The sequence below is a fragment of the Natrix helvetica genome, assembly GCF_964273705.1.
Source record: "Natrix helvetica genome assembly, chromosome: 10".
Lineage (NCBI taxonomy): Eukaryota > Metazoa > Chordata > Lepidosauria > Squamata > Natricidae > Natrix > Natrix helvetica.
The window spans coordinates 4,887,899-4,904,030 of NC_138561.1; the positions used below are offsets into that span (position 1 = coordinate 4,887,899).

Sequence of the window (16,132 nt, forward strand, 5' to 3'; positions counted from 1 at the left end):
AATAGCAGCGGTGGGAAGCTCCGCCCATCTGCCAGGACACTTCTGTGCATGCGCAAAAGCATTACACACATGTGCAAGCACGCCCGAACCGGGAGTAAAAAAATTGGCAACCCATCACTACTGTATACATGTATTTGCTAGGATGTTACCTGTCCTGCTTAAGAAAATTCATAGTGGTTTGTCTGATTTTTAAAGAGCCTAATGTGTGAACCCACACACAGTGAGGTAGAGCGGTCAAGGGTTTGACTGACACTAGAGAGACCCACTTTCAGCCATGATTTTCTCTAGGTGACTATGGGCCCTTTATTTTCTCTCTGCCCAGCCAAAATGATAGTGATGTTCACAACAAGGATAAAATCAGAGGAGACCCAAAAATGTTCAGTTCCCCTAAAGAAATGTGAGGCAGGTCTAAACTCTCCATCAGTTAGCAAGTCACTCAAGTCTCATGTTCTCCATTCATTTGAGATTTTCTGTCCAGGCAAATGGCAAGAAACAAATTAGAACATAGAATCATAAGAGTGGAAGGGACCTCAGAGGTCTTCAAGGCCAACCTAGTTTGCTCAAGGCCAAAAATCTTGTACTATCCTGGTCAACTGATTGTTCAATGTTTTCTCGAAAACCTCCAGTGAGGAGCCAACGTCGCGACGATACGGACGTGCGGTCTCAATGCACTGAGACCGCAGCCTATATTTTGCCGCTGGGTGATCCAATTGGACCTAAACCGTCGCGCAGAGACGTTGAACAGGAAGAATACGTCTTGCTGATCTTAGGGGCATTGCAAAGTCCCTGATCGATCCAAGAGAAGTTCTTCAAGCCGGCGACAAAAAGTCCAGCCACCAGGCTGATGAAGTTGGGGCGGCTCCAAAACGGAAGGATATGGAAAGAGAAAGTGTTTCTAGCTGGTGAGGAATTTTTACCATTTTAAAAGAGACTGCCTATAAAAAACTTAAACTTAATTTAAATTTGAGAACAGAAGAAATAAGCGGCGGAATGAAGCTTGGAATGGTTTTGGATTATCTTACCTTTTAAATGTTATTTTCATGGATGGAATTTATGCAAGCCTTTTAAAACGAATGGATTAAGTTTTCTTCTTCTTCTTCTTTTTTCATCATTATTTTTTGCAACCTATGGACTAAAATTCTCCTTCATTACTGCGTGTGTTTTTTCCCTTTTTCTTCTCTATTTCATTCAAGAATTTGACTTTTTAAAAAACTTTGAATAAAAAATATACAAAAAGCAACAAAGAAAATTGTAACAATAGAGGGTAAGATGACACTGCTACTCGGAGGCTGGAGGTTTGTGTATTGGAAACAAAACACTTTTACTTTCCTCACTGATTATTCTGCCTTGGCACTTCAAATTCACACTGTTTTGTCTATAGAGAGTGATAAGAAGAAAAGCATACAGATGTTCCTCTGAAGTATATCTTTAACCAGAGAAAAGTGAAAATAAGACCTTATTGTGAATTTATGCTTAATTTTGTAAAAACCTTCCAAGCCAGAGCAGCAGTGTTTGTCAGCTGGAGATAATGGCACAATCTCAACAGCAGAAGGAAACTTTAAGTTTGCAAAAGATATTGTTAGAAATTCAGAAATTATCAAACATATTTGAGAGGACGGAGAAGAAGTTGGAAAATCTAGAGCATCTAACAGTAAAATATGATGAAGAGGTTGGAGATGTTTATCAAGTGGAAAAAGTGGAGGTTAGAATCCTAAAAGCCAAAGAGAAAAATGATTACAAAGAAATTAAATCCACTGATATCTATGGTGATTGGTTTGTGTCTGGAAATGAAAAGACTGGAATATGGAAATAGGAATTAAATGGAGGGGAACTCTACCCCAGATGGCAAGATACAGAAGAAGAAAAAATAAAAGAATTTATGGATTTAAAGAGAGAAATTTTGTTAGCAACATCATTGAAAACACCACTGGCAATTAAAGATAAGCTGATTAAGGAAACAAAAGAAGGGCATCGAAATTACATGAGAGACTTAATAAGCAATGAGTTGCAAAGAGGAGTCCATACAAATTTGATTAAAGAGATGATTAGAGGACTGATACCACAAATGGCAGAAGACATGAGATTGTTTTGCTACTGGAAAGATACAGGTTGATAGATGAAAGTGTATAATCTAAAACTAGTTAAACTTAGTGAAATTTAGTGACAATAGATATAGTTAAATAAATAATTGATAATGATAATAATGTATACATATGTATTGCTATGATAAGTAATAATTGGATATGAATATTGAATGGTACCTATGAAAGGAAGATTATAATTTTTTGGGGTTATATATAAAGGTTAATAAAAAAACTAAGTTAAACTTAGTTAAGTTTTGTTTATTAGGGGGAAAATGTTATGATAAAGGACACAATCAAATAAAGGGGGGATAATGATAATTATATGTATGTATGTATGTATGTATGTATGTATGTATGTATGTATGTATGTATTGTGTCACAACCCCCGGTATGCCCAAATATGGGAGGGATCACACTGCTTCCCTTTTCTGTCTTTTGGCTCACTCCAGGAGACCATCCAGGCAGAAAACCATATTTTTAATATTGCCTTGATAAAAATAGCTTGAAATAGATCTATACTAGTCTCCCTTTATTTATTTATCAGCACAAATACAACATATATATGTGCACATGGGTACAACATAAGGAAAGTGGATGTAAATTGTAAACAGTGATTTGGAAAGGAGGATTAGAAATTTGTGTTACTAAATATTATGGATGTTTAGCCAGAATAGGCCATAAGGATTCAATGTTATTGGAGGATATTAGAAATAGCAAATGAAATGCCAGTATGTGGTTATGTTTTAAATCTTGATATATTTTATGATGAAGGAATTTTAAACAATTATAGTCAAATGAAAATGGAGGTATGATGATGGTAATATGTATACATATATCTGAGTTAAAATACTTGAGTTAATATGAATTATGGTTGATGACTGTGGAAGAGATGCACGAAAGTCTTTTGTAACCAACTGATACACTTTCTACAGCATGTAAAGAAGGAGGATTCTTTGTGTTGTGTCTGTTTTGAAAATTAAAAATAAATTTATATATATATAATAAAGAAAACCTCCAGTGATGGAACATCTACAATATCTAGAGGTAAGCCAATCTACTATTTAATTGTTCTCAATGTTAGGAAATTTCTCCTTAGTTCTAGGTTGGTAAGCTTCTATTTGTTACTTCCTATCCACCCTCTAAAGGGGTCAGTGGCTAAGGCGCTGATCTTGTCGATCAGAAAGGTCAGCAGTTGGGCGGTTCGAATCCCTAGTGCCACATAACGGAGTGAGCTCCCGTTACTTGTCCCAGCTTTTGCCAACCTAGCAGTTCGAAAGCGCATAAAAATGCAAGTAGAAAAAATAGGAACCACCTTTGGTGGGAAGGGAACAATGCTCCATGCACCTTTGTTTAGTCATGCCGGCCACATGACCACAGAGACATCTTCGGACAACGCTGGCTCTTCGGCTTTGAAACAGAGATGAGCACCGTCCCCTAGAGTCAGGAATGACTAGCACATATGTTTGAGGGGAACCTTTACCTTATTCACCCTCTGATACTTTGGAGAATAAGTTGACTCCCTTTTCTCTGTGACAGTCCTTCAAGTACTGGGAGAAGGCTAGGATGTCCCCTTAATCCTTCTCTTCAATAGGATAGACTTACCCAGTACCCTGCAATTGTTCCTCGTACGGTTTAGCTCCAGACCTTTCATCATCTTTGTTGCTCTTCTGTGCACTTAAGATCTTTTTGGTATAATATTAGCATAACATCCCACACATTCATCAAATGCTCAGTGATGACGCTAGTAAAAGGATTTGCTTACCTGTTGACCACAAACGCTCCTTTCCCCACCTGGGGAGGAAATTTCTGTTCCAGCGTTAGAAGGGAACCAGCTTTCCTTTTTGAAAAAGCAAGAAAAAAAGGTAGATTGGCTAAAAGGTTTAAGGCAATTCTTAGTCCTCTCCCAGAAACCAGAAGGTACCTTCTACTTGTTTAATCCAGCAATGCACTACCTGGAGCATATTTCCCATGGATTCTCTCTAAGCCTCATGCTACCTTGTCTGGCATCTCCTGAGAATCTCAGGACCACCAGTGATTTTGTAGAACAGCCTATTCCCAAGTTTAAACAATACAATTCTGAGTCCCACCAGCTATAGAATGCCAGTGAGTGGGGCTAGAAGGTCAGCCTGTTTTGTCAAGGTGCCCACTTTATAGAGGCTTTCATAAGGTCCTCAAGATCTACTTCTGTGCCTGCGTCTTGGGTTCTTTGTATTGTTGTTGATAGTCGTGTCCGACCCATCGCAACCCCATGGACAACGTTCCTCCAGGCCTTCCTGTCCTCTACCATCCTCTGGAGTCCATTTTAGCTGACGCCGACTGCTTTGGTGACTCCATCCAGCCACCTCCTTCTCTGCTGTCCCATTCTTCTTCTTTTGCCCTCCATCTTTCCCAGCATGAGGCTCTTCTCCAGGAAGTCCTTCCTTCTCATTAGGTGGCCAAAGTATTTGAGTTTCCTCTTCAGGATCTGTCCTTCTAAAGAGCAGTCAGGGTTGATCTCCTCTAATTCTTTGTATTAGTGACTGCCAATTGTGACCCCCCACCCCCCCAATTTGTGATTGGAATGGTTTTTAATTATTTTAAGATTGTCACTGAGACAACTGGCAACTATTTTTGTGTTGGTTTGAGACATTTCACTGCTCATCCAAGTGTCTTCATCTGTCAGAAGAAGTTAGTTGGAAGTTGCCACTTCCTCCCACACCAACCCCAGAGGTTTCTTCTTCAAAAGGTGTGGCAATATGTGAAGATTCCCAGTCATTCGAGTAAAACTGTTGAAAGTTGGGTCATGTGGCAACTGAACTTTTTGTTGTTGGTGGTTTGAAGTTTCAATGCTGGAGCTGCTTGGATGAGCAGCGAAATGTCTCAAATCAACAAGAAAATAAGCCCAGTTGCCATGACTCAACTTGCAGACAATTTTGGATGACTGAGAATCTTCATCAACACTGACAGTTATTTGTCAAGATGGATGGCAGGAGGAAAGAAGGAAGGAAGGGAGGGAGGGAGGGAGGGAGGGAGGATGTGATCCAATCTACTCAAAAGCCACTATATCCTCAACTGCAATCCAACACAGGGCCTAAATAGGACCCTACCCTACAGAAAGCAATTAGGCAACAACAGAGATGGAGGATTTAATTACATGATAGTGATCACTTCTCCCTGGACTTCAGTAGCCAGACTCAGGAGGGCGGAAAAGCTTTCATGTGTCACCCATGGCTCTTCTATGCTAGAAGACAAAGCAAAAGAACTGAGAGAAGCATGTTTCCACTCAGAAGGTTCCTCATGGTTTTCCCCTTCATCATAAGAGAACCCCAGACCACATTCACACAGTTTGATTATTATTATTATTATTATTATTATTATTATTATTATTATTATTATTATTATTATTATTGCATCAACAGAATTGTATCACAGCGGCCAGTTGTTTCGCCGGATTTGGCATTAATTACTAGTCGGGCCCCACCCAGGGGCCTAGGACGTCGTAACGTATTTTCTTAATATACGTGCAGATCCAAGCAGTGCGGCCTTTTGCATTTGACTGATGGTGATTTTGTCAATTTTTAACTGTTCTAAATGTAATTCCAGTGCTTTTGGAATAGCACCCAGTGTGCCGATTACCACTGGAATTACCACTGCTGGTTTGTGCCATAATCGTTGGATTTCGATTTTTAAGTCCTGGTATTATTATTATTATTATTATTAGCGTATTGCATTCTTACAATAGCCAGGAGACCACAATGCTATTACAGAGTAATAGTTTGGCTTGCCAAGATACCAGCCCCGTTACAGGACACACTTGTACACTTCCCAAAGTGTGCCACAGGAGAACAAGCTGGCTTCTTACAGCTTCACTCACGACCCCTCCCTCCACCATAGCTGCCTCACAGACAGGTGCCGCAACCGGAAATGTTCAGAGCCACCAGGAATCTGACTGCCTGCACAGAGCACAAGCTCGTCTCCCTCACCAAAGTGGTACCTATCTATCTAGTCGCATAGAACATGATGTCTCTGTTGTATGTTTGTTTTGTCCACATATTTATTTCATATGTTTCATTGTACGCCGCCCCGAGTCCTTCGGGAGAGGGTGCGGCTAAGAAATAAATATATTATTATTATTATTATTATTATTATTATTATTATTATTATTATTTCAAACTGGACAGATGGGTAGACAGAGGTTGAGGCAAGTGACAGGAGCTCACCCTGCCAGCAGAGGTAGGACTCAAACTGCCGGAGCTGAGACCATCTCCAGCATCATTAAGTCACTGAGTCACCATGCCTCTTCATGCAGAGGTCAAATACTAGATATCGTCCGTTTAATGTTATTACTTAATTGGGTAATGAAATATCTGAAAACAACCAATCTAGCTCAAACACCAAAAAGTCCATAGTTTCATACTGAACTGCAATATTCATTTTTGAAAGTAATAATAAGACAAGGAACAAAGCGGAATTTCTTTACACTTTCTAATTTCCTGATTATATACCTACTTACCTTATTTTTTGTGTGCTAGCCGATCTCCTTAGAGACTTAAGGAGAGTTTTGGCACTTATTGGTGTCAGGCCATTGTTTATTGATCTAGGAACAAATACAATAAGCTAGTGAAAGAAATCTGGTTGGATAGCTCCTAACCAAACCATCAGACGGAAGAACGTTATGAAATAGTGCATGAACTTACATGAAATTGCTCAGGGCAGTGCATCCTTCCAGCCTACTCAACAGCTGTGCCAGATGTTCTGCTTGGAGATTGCATTCCTTTAGACTAGAGGGGGAGGAAACAGAAAAATCAACTCAAGTGACTTGTTGCACTTGTAGTAGATTGTAGATTGTGGATTGTCTATTCATTTTCTATCCTTGGCTGAACTGATTGGATTCTAAATGAATTCTTAGTCATCTCTTCATTCTCCCTCCCGCCCTCCCATCATGAAGGAGAAAGAAAAAGATAAATATAAAAACATTTAAACTTTCTGCTGTGGTCTTCCCAAGACCAGATGGGCCAGCCTGACGAGAAACATAGTTTGCTTTTAATTTATTAAGTCTCCAACAAAGAGATAAATTCCTATTGCTAATTTCTCTTAGATATATATGTTTGTATGGAAGGGGGAGGGAGGAGAGAGGGGGGGAGGGAGGGAGGGAGGGAGTGGGGAGGGGGAGAGAGTGTATGTGTATGGAATATATGTATGTGTACAGGTAGTCCTTGACTTATGACCAAAATTGAGGCCAAAAGTTATGTGGCTAAGTGAGAAATTTATTAAGTGAGTTTTGCCCCATTTTATGACTTCTCCTGTCATATTCACTGTATCTGCAATTAATCCCTCCAGTTGTTAAATGAGTAACCAGGTTGTTAAGTGAATCTGGCTTCCCCATTGACTTTGCTTGTCAGAAGGCCACCAAAGGGGATCAGTGATCCTGGGAGACTGCAACCGTCATAAATATGAATCAGTTTTCAAGCATCTGAGTGTAAATCACACAATCATGGAGATGCTGCAACAATCATAAGTGTGAAAAATGGACCTAAGTCACTTTTTTTTCAGTGCTGCTGTAACTTCCAAAGGTCCCTAAACAAACTGTTATAAGATGAGGACTAGCTGTATATATCTCTCCCTTTTATTAGTTTACAAATCACTGAGGTAGCAAATCATATCCAACACACCTTCCTCTTCTTTCTCTTTTCCAGACATCAGGGAGCTGAAGGAGGGAGTACAGCTTGCAAGTACCCTGTTTCCCTGAAAATAAGACCTCCCCGGATAATAAGGCCAATCGGGCTTTTGAGTGCATGCACTAAAACAAGCTGTCCCTGAAAAATAAGCCCTCCCTGAAAATATTGCAACACAGCAGCGGCCATGAGGTGACCACGCTCGCCGCCTCCTGCACCTCAAAAATAAGAAGACCTCCCCGAAAATAAGGCCAAGTGCTTATTACCCTGTCTTATTTTTGGGGAAGCACGGTAGGAGCCCAATTAAGTAACCATGTTTAGCAAGTTGTGTGAATTCAACCATCATCATTTTGAAAATCATACCCCAGATGGATAGTTGAAACAAACTCACACAACATCTTGCACTGAAGTTCATTCATATTGTAAAAGATATTAAAAATAGGGAAATTTGTGCACCTGAAATCGTATTGTAGGGCACCTTACCTTTAAAAAAAATTCCATCAGGAATGATATATACAAGCCTTTCAAATTAGGTGACTTCATGGTGAAGCTTAGCAGTTCTCATAGAACAGACTTTGAACATTGACAGGCTCCAGAAATAATTTACAAAATTGCTAAAAGGAGAATTTGAGTACTATTTCACTTACCTCAAGATCTTTTGAGGTTTATCTTGTTTCTTGAGTGTGATAAACAGCGTTTTTTCAGAGCACAAACTGGCAAAGAAAGAAAAATAGACAATTTGAGGGGAAAAAAGCATGGATATGCCTTTTTATTCTGTTCAAACCTTAAAACTATTCTCTATTCCAAGATCCCCAGGGTTTTTTAAAAAGATAAATATGCCTAGAACTTAAAGAATGCAATGGAAAGCCATTGTAGGGTTCTCTCTTCCACCTTCTAACAAATATAGCAGAATCTTCAAAAATTCAGAATATCCGGAAGCAGAAAGAGATTTTTTTCTTACTTGAATTCTTCACAAGATATAAGGGAGAAGCTAAGTTGAACTCTGGCCTTCAAAAACTTCAAAATGGTAGCCACAACACCTTGGCAAGTTCAAGACCTATGGACTGCCTGGCTGGAGAATTCTGTGAGTTGGAATCCATAGGTCTTAAAGTTGCCAAGGTTGGACACCTTGCCCATACATGATCTACATTGAAAAGGAAGAGGGCTTTATCTGCAGAATTGTAATCATCATCTTTAGTTGTTTTTTTTATTTTGTCAACCCCATCACTTCAAATTCCACTTTATATTCATCTTACTTTTGCTTCAAAAGTGTTGATTAAGAATGTATCTTTGAACATGATTCAATTATATATCCAAATCAAATTAATGGGTAGAATCTGATGGACACTTTAGATGGAACTATGAAGTTCCATGCTTCAAAAGTGATACAAGGACTTGGAGAAACATTTATTAAATGTATATGCTGCCCATCTCACTCTTTTTTTTGGTTCAAACTGAATTGAACTGATTTTCTGAATTGACTTAAGTATGACTGAGAACCTGGATTGAATTCTCAACAAAATTACTAATCTATTTCCATCACCTTTATTCTCCTTTTGATGCCTTATGGAACAGAGCAGGTTAACTTCTAATCCATTTTTATACATTCTCTGCCTATTTTAAATCCTTTTGAACATACAGCCAGGCTACCCTTCTTCCCTGAAAACCCAATTTCTACATCCACAATAATACCAAAAGAAAATAAATTACTACAAATGTATGGTTATACCTTGCAACAACTTCAACCACATCATCCTTTGTGGCAAGGGAATTGACAAGCAAGAGAACTCCATCTGGCGAGATTCCGTTGTGGTTGATTCTATGAAAGAAACGACAATTGACAGATTACTTCACTTTCTTTTAAAGGTTCAACATATGTTACGTGATATTACTGATTTAACATCAGTAATTTCTTTCTATGTGGTTAAGATGTTACTAAGGTAAAATAATCCATTTTCCTAGATTCTATTATACTTGAGTCTATACTAGAAGGGAAATTGATGGATTATTTTCCTTTTGAAAATAAAACAGGTGTTCATGATTTACTTCCAAAGCAATTAGTGGTAATGGCTGCTTTTATTCAAATTTCTTATCTCAATTCCCCCAATAACAACTACTGATAACTTCCCAGTTTCATTTATTCCTCAATATCTAGGTCAGTTATATTGCATATTAAGAGGAGGCTAAAGTTATCATGACTATTTTCCAAAACACCTGAAGGAAGAACAAGAAGGAAGAACAAGAAGCAACAAGTGGAAACTTATCAAAGAGAGATCCAACCAGAAACTAAGAGGAAATTTCCTGACAGTGAGAGTAATTAATTAGTGGAAGGCGGTGGTGGGATACAAAATGCTTTACTACCATTTCTGTGGGTGTGGCTTGGTGGGTATGGCATAAGTGGGTGTGGCAGGGGAAGGATACTGTAAAATCTCCATTCCCTCCCCACTCCAGGGGAAGGATACTGCAAAATCCCCATTCCCTCCCACTCCGAGGAAGGATACTGCAAAATCCCCATTCCCTCCCACTCCGAGGAAGGATACTGCAAAATCTCCATTCCCTCCCGATCAGCTGGGACTCGGGAGGCAGAGAATAGATTTGGTGGGGCCAGTCAGAGATGGTATTTGCCGGTTCTCTGAACTACTCATAATTTCTGCTACCGGTTCTCCAAAACTGGTCAGAACCTGTTGAATCCCACCTCTGGTGGAACGGCTTGCCTCCAGAAGTTGTAGGTGCTCAAACATTGGAGGTTTTTAAGAAGAGACTGGACAGCCTCATTTGTCCAGGATGGTATGAGGATTCCTGCTTGAGCAGGGGGTTAGACTAGAAGACCTCCAAGGTCTCTTCCAGCCCTATGTTTCTAAGATTCAACATGTTAACTGACAAATGTATATGGTAGGTTTTTTTTGGCTCTTATTACATCTGAGCTTGCTGTTATGTGTTACAGCTACTTAGCTGATCATTGACCATGAACAAATAATAAACATTTGGAGAAATTATGGTTCAGTGGACCCTGTGAATCTAGGAAATGCTAAAATGAGTCCCACCATTAAGCCACGACAGTACAGAACTGGAGAGAGAGATCCAACCACCCATGTAACCTGGAGAAGAATAAGAGTATGGAGATTCTCAATCATACAGGTCACAGTTATCCCAAAAGTGTTTTTTCCCCACAAAAGGCAATTGGACTTTCTTGGGGTTTTTTTTCTTTGAAAACATTTCACTTCTCATTCAAGGAGCTTCTTCAGTTCAGAACTGAAGCTTCTTGGATGAGGAGTGAAATGTTTTCAATGAAAATGCAAGAAAGACCAGTTGCCTTTTGGAAAAAGCACCTTTGGGAGTACAGTAAAAAAAATATTTTATGCATTTAAATCATTTATATAACCACCCATCTTTCCACCAACTCTGGGTGTCTCCAAACAAAAATCAAAAGAGATATAAAATCATTTTTAAAACTATAAAACTCAACCACTTAAAACACATAAAAATAAACCAGCACCAATCAGTTCTAAGAATATGATGCAACTTTCACGTGCTCCTAACATAACTACTCATTGTCTGAGAAGGATTTATGCAATAGTGATGACGGTAGGGAGACAGCAGGTTGAAGTTCAACAGATAAAGTTACAATGGGGGGGAGGGGGTCACTTTCCCATGGAATCCCATAACTTCCCTTCTGCTTCTCACACTGAATACACTTACTTCAATGAGCAGGAATTCTGGATCTTGGGCAAATGTTCGAAAATCCACCTTAATCCTTCGTCGTCAAAATCATTCCCAGACAGACTGAGAAAGGAATTTTTAAAAATGTAAGTTTCCAGGATAGATATATTTAAAATGTCCCTTTTAGTTCAGGAATTATTTTTTTAAAAAAAATTAACCCAGTGCGAAGTTGTTCTCAATGGAAAGGATTCCATTCTTGATGACTTCAGAGCAGTATTTTTAATGGTTAAATTTACAGATGATTGAGTGTTCTGACCGAAGCTTCCCGAGAGCAGGAAGCAAACTCCTGGTCCCCAACAAAAAACCCTTTTATTAATTTACTGTGAAATATGCTCCTTCACATCCAGCAAAGTCTTTCAAGGGAGGATTTACAGTCACAGACTTTATCTGGCTTGGAGAGCTGACAGCCGATATCTGCAAAACTTGGCATGGAGCCTCGGAGAGTCACGAGGCAATTAAGCGAACTAATTGTCTCCTGCAAACTCCACTCCCCTTTTTGCTCCCCTTTTATTTCCTCTGGGAGGGGCCATTCATCGTCCACCTGTGGCCTTACTCCCAAGTTGACCCCTGTTCTTTAGCTCTTCCTTTCGTTTGGCAACTCTGCACATGCGCACACTGGGAACAAGCTCCAGCTGTTCGTTTGCATCACTGATGTCTGACTCTGAAGGCAGCTGATAACCGTCAGACGGCCCTGGCCCCCTCTCTGCCTCCGACACAGAGCCCTCATCAGAGCCTTCCCCAGACTCCAGGACTGGCCCATCTCTCTCCACAACGTCCTCACTGTCCGAGTCTGCTGGCCACTGGCGGGCCACAACATTGAGAGACATGTCCATGGTGAGTTCTTTTGCAATAAAATGGAAGTACAGACAGTCCTTGACTTAGAAGCATTTGTTTAGCCACTGTTTGACGTTGTAACAGCACTGAAAAAAGTGACTTGTGACCATTTTTTCACAATAACAACCATTGCAATATTCCCACGGTCACATGATCAAAATTCGGATGCTTGGCAACTGTCTCATATTTATGATGGTTGTCGTGTCCCAAGGTCATGTGATCCCCTTTTGCAATCTTCAAGCAAAGACAGTGGGAAAGCCACATCCACTCATCAACTGTGTTACTAACTTAACAACTCCACTCCATCCTTTAACAATTGTGGCAAGGAAGGTCGTCAAATGTGGCAAAACTCACTTCCTTAGCAACATCAATTTGAAGCTGAGTTACGTTGATAACTCAAGGACTACCCATGCCCTCTTCCAGGATGGTTAAATCATGACATCTTAAGAATCATAAGGCTGGAAGGGACCTTCAAGGTCTTCTAGTCCAACCCTCTGCCCAGTTCTGAGCTCCCACTTTAGTCTACAATGTTGGTTTCTGCAATCCTGATCTCTTATCCAAGCTTTAAGTCATTCATGCTTAGTTTCCCGGTTGCCTGATGGACTCATTTTGTAATTAGTAATTTGGTTTTCTAAAGATAATTGTGACAACTATTTTAATTATTTTAGAACTTCCCTGCTGCGTAACCTCTTATTTTGATTTTTCAGCAATGCAGGTACTTTTTGAGTTACTATTTTCCATACTTTACTTACTTACTTACTTTTACCTTACTGCAGGGGTGTCTAAACTTGGGAACTTTAAGACTTGTGGACTTCAACTCCCAGAATTCCCCAGCCAGCCATGCTGGCTGGGGAATTCTGGGAGTTGAAGTCCACAAGTCTTAAAGTTCCCAAGTTTGGACACCCCTGCCTTACTGTAATTGAGCGTAATAATTGCAGCCATAAATCACGATGGTTGTTAATCAGGCCACTACACACCAGACTCATTTTCTTTACAACTATTGTGGCAGTAATTAAGCAAATCCATTGTTCACTATAAGGTGTTTTTTGTGGGAAACCGGGAATAAATGTTTGCTTGCAGCAAAAACGTCCTAAATCAATCACATGACCGCAGCACACTGCAAACAGCCTAGAGTGGTATGGAGGCTCCTGCTTCAACAGAAGGTTGGATTAGAAGACCTCTAAGGCCCCATCCTACTCTGGTACTCCGTAATTCTAAACAACCGCAAATATAGGCCAGTTTCTGAGTACTCAAAATATGGTCATATAACTGTGTGGGAAGGAGGGAAAATATCAGAACTTTGAATCCAGGTTGTTAGTAGTTTTTGGGGGGTCTGTCATAACTTAGGATGGACACTAAGTAATAGGCCATAAGTCAAGGTTCATACTTATGATGGTTGCAGCATCCATGTGTGTGTGTGTGTGTGCACTTGATCCCCTTTTGTGACCTTCTGACAAGCAAAGTCAATGGGAAAGCCAGTTTCACTTAACAACCAGGTTTACTACCTTATTCACCGTAGTGATTCACTTAACAACTGTGGCAAAAAAGGCTGTGAAATGGGGAACCGATGCCTCACTTAACGGCATTAATTTTGAACTCAATTGTGGTGATCGGTCTGTAGCTATTGGGGCTGTAGCTATTGGGGTGATTGAGTTTCCTTTTGCCTTCTATATTGCCTCTCAGGCTGGCTTGATTCATTTTCTGTTTCATCCATCATCTATTTTAATTAATTTATAATCTGTTCAGAACTGTGACAATCCATTAGTTTAGGTTTTACCATCAACACATCCACTGATATCTCCTCTTCACTCTGAAAATGCAAGGCAGCAGTTTTGGTCCCCTCCATTATTTAAAATTGACAAGAACAACCTTGTTGTAGAGTTGAGAGAGAGATGGCAAACTCCATGCTTGGTGGAAATCTGAGTCTCCTTATTTATTATTTATTTATTTATTTTACCGTGCTTCTAGACCGCCCCCTCTCCCAAAAGGGACTCGGGGCAGTGTACAGTCCATGTAAAGAATATATCAAAATACAATAAATAGAATTGAATATGTACAGTTAGAATGGAGGAGGTTGAAAATAGAATTAAAAGAACTGTACAGAGCCAGTATATATAAATATAATTTTAAACCCTAAACCCTTAATCCCAGTTCATCATCTCCGTCTCTCTATCAGTGTCTCCCAACCTTGGCAATCTTAAGAGGTGCAGACTTCAATTCCCAGAATTCCTCCAGGTCCCACGCCCACAAATTTAGTACAGAACTTTGTGAAACATCCCATCCCTCCCCAACTGTAATGGTACTCTCTTACTCCAGCTCTGCAAGATGGTCACAGTTTTCAAACACGGCACACAGAGCTGTGAGATGAGGCTGGTCAATGCCACAGTTGATGAACCTGTTTGAAGACAGTTCAAGGTGAAAGATAGAAGTGAGTCTTCCTTTAAAGGTAGAAAACGATATTATAATGATGCATTTGTCTGAAAACTGGCTAATTAACCCAGGAAGAAAAGGGAACAAGTGTAAATATTGAACATTATTCAGCAAAACAGGGATTGCTATAAAATGTAGGTGCTTTGTTCTGCCTTTGTCTCTTGCCTGACCAAAGCTAAATCTGACTAATTTGAACAAAGCAAAAATTAAAATGGAATTCAATTATGTTACTTATTTATTAAATGTATGTGATGCCCATCTCATCAAAGGTCGACTCTAGGTGGCATACAACCAATTATTTAAGTACAACCAATTAGTTAAGTGCGATTAATTAATGGCTACGTGTTTAATACTTTTTTTCATTTTGTGTTTTTGCAGCAATTCTCCAAAGGCACCAAAGAAAAGTCATTCAGTGCTGAGACTTCAAATTAGTCTTGCAAAACTAAAACAGGGAGGGAGAGCTAATCATACTAACCTGAGCTTCAAAATGCCTTTTTGAAATGCTATGTTTGACCATTTAATTATTGGAGTTCTTTGTTTTCCATTATTTCACATACCATATTTTTCGGAGTATAAGACGCACCTTTCCCCCCCAAAAAAGAGGGTGAAAATCTGGGTGCGTCTTATACACTGAACATAGCATTTTTGGCCTCCTGAAACCCCACCCCTTCGCAAAAATTGACGTGCATAGTCTTTAGGAGGCTTCCAGCGTGTTCCTGGGGGCTGGGGAGGACAGAAATGAGCGAAAAACAGACAATTTTTTGCTCGTTTTTGCCCCCCCCCAGCCCCCAGGACTACTCTATAAGCCTCCTAAAGGCTATGCATGCCTTTTATTTGACAAAAAATGGGCCCATTTTTGGGAGGTCTGCAGAGTGCAATTTGCCTCTTCAAAATATTGGTGCGTCTTATACTCCAGTGCATCTTATACTCCAAAAAATACAGTACATGAAAGAGTGGATTTTTAAAAGCATGCAAGATGTATCCATGCTCTTGAAAAAAAGCAAAAGTGTCCTAAGAACATAAAGGGTTGGATTGGACGTCACAGACCTGCAGAAGAGTGCTTCGCTTGCTTGACTTTCCACAAAACGCAAAAAAGCATTTTTCCTTGATCTAGAAACATAACAAAGGATAGGTTCACTTTCAGAAACCAGATTCCTCCACTGGGATGAGGCATTCTCAAGTCAAAACACCTGGGACTTTAAAAATGGAGGGATGCATCCAACTGTTCATCCCGCAAAGAGCAAGAGAGGGTTGGTCTCTCTTTGAGCAACATGTGCTGCATTGATGTTCCAAGGCTAAGGCAAAGGCATTTGACAGATTGCATGGAGATTCTGTGTACAGGCAATGCTCAGCTTATGATTGCCTCTCTTGCAGGATTTTATTCAATTAATAAATTTCTATTTAATAAAG

General features: G+C 39.8%; 1 protein-coding gene across 4 annotated transcripts in view; it reads right to left on the bottom strand.

Annotated features, from left to right (window-relative positions):
- NLRC5 (NLR family CARD domain containing 5) overlaps positions 1-16,132 on the bottom strand; it is a 92,131-nt gene that overhangs the window by 26,993 nt on the left and 49,006 nt on the right. For all 4 annotated transcript variants that reach the window (XM_081963327.1, XM_081963328.1, XM_081963325.1 and 1 more), the window contains 9 exons: positions 15,770-15,832; positions 14,604-14,687; positions 11,438-11,521; positions 9,468-9,557; positions 8,386-8,451; positions 6,761-6,844; positions 6,577-6,660; positions 5,218-5,304; positions 3,847-3,921 (listed from right to left, as the gene is read on the bottom strand). In XM_081963327.1, the coding sequence (XP_081819453.1) occupies positions 3,847-3,921; positions 5,218-5,304; positions 6,577-6,660; positions 6,761-6,844; positions 8,386-8,451; positions 9,468-9,557; positions 11,438-11,521; positions 14,604-14,687; positions 15,770-15,832 (717 nt within the window). The remainder of the gene's footprint in view (positions 1-3,846; positions 3,922-5,217; positions 5,305-6,576; positions 6,661-6,760; positions 6,845-8,385; positions 8,452-9,467; positions 9,558-11,437; positions 11,522-14,603; positions 14,688-15,769; positions 15,833-16,132) is intronic.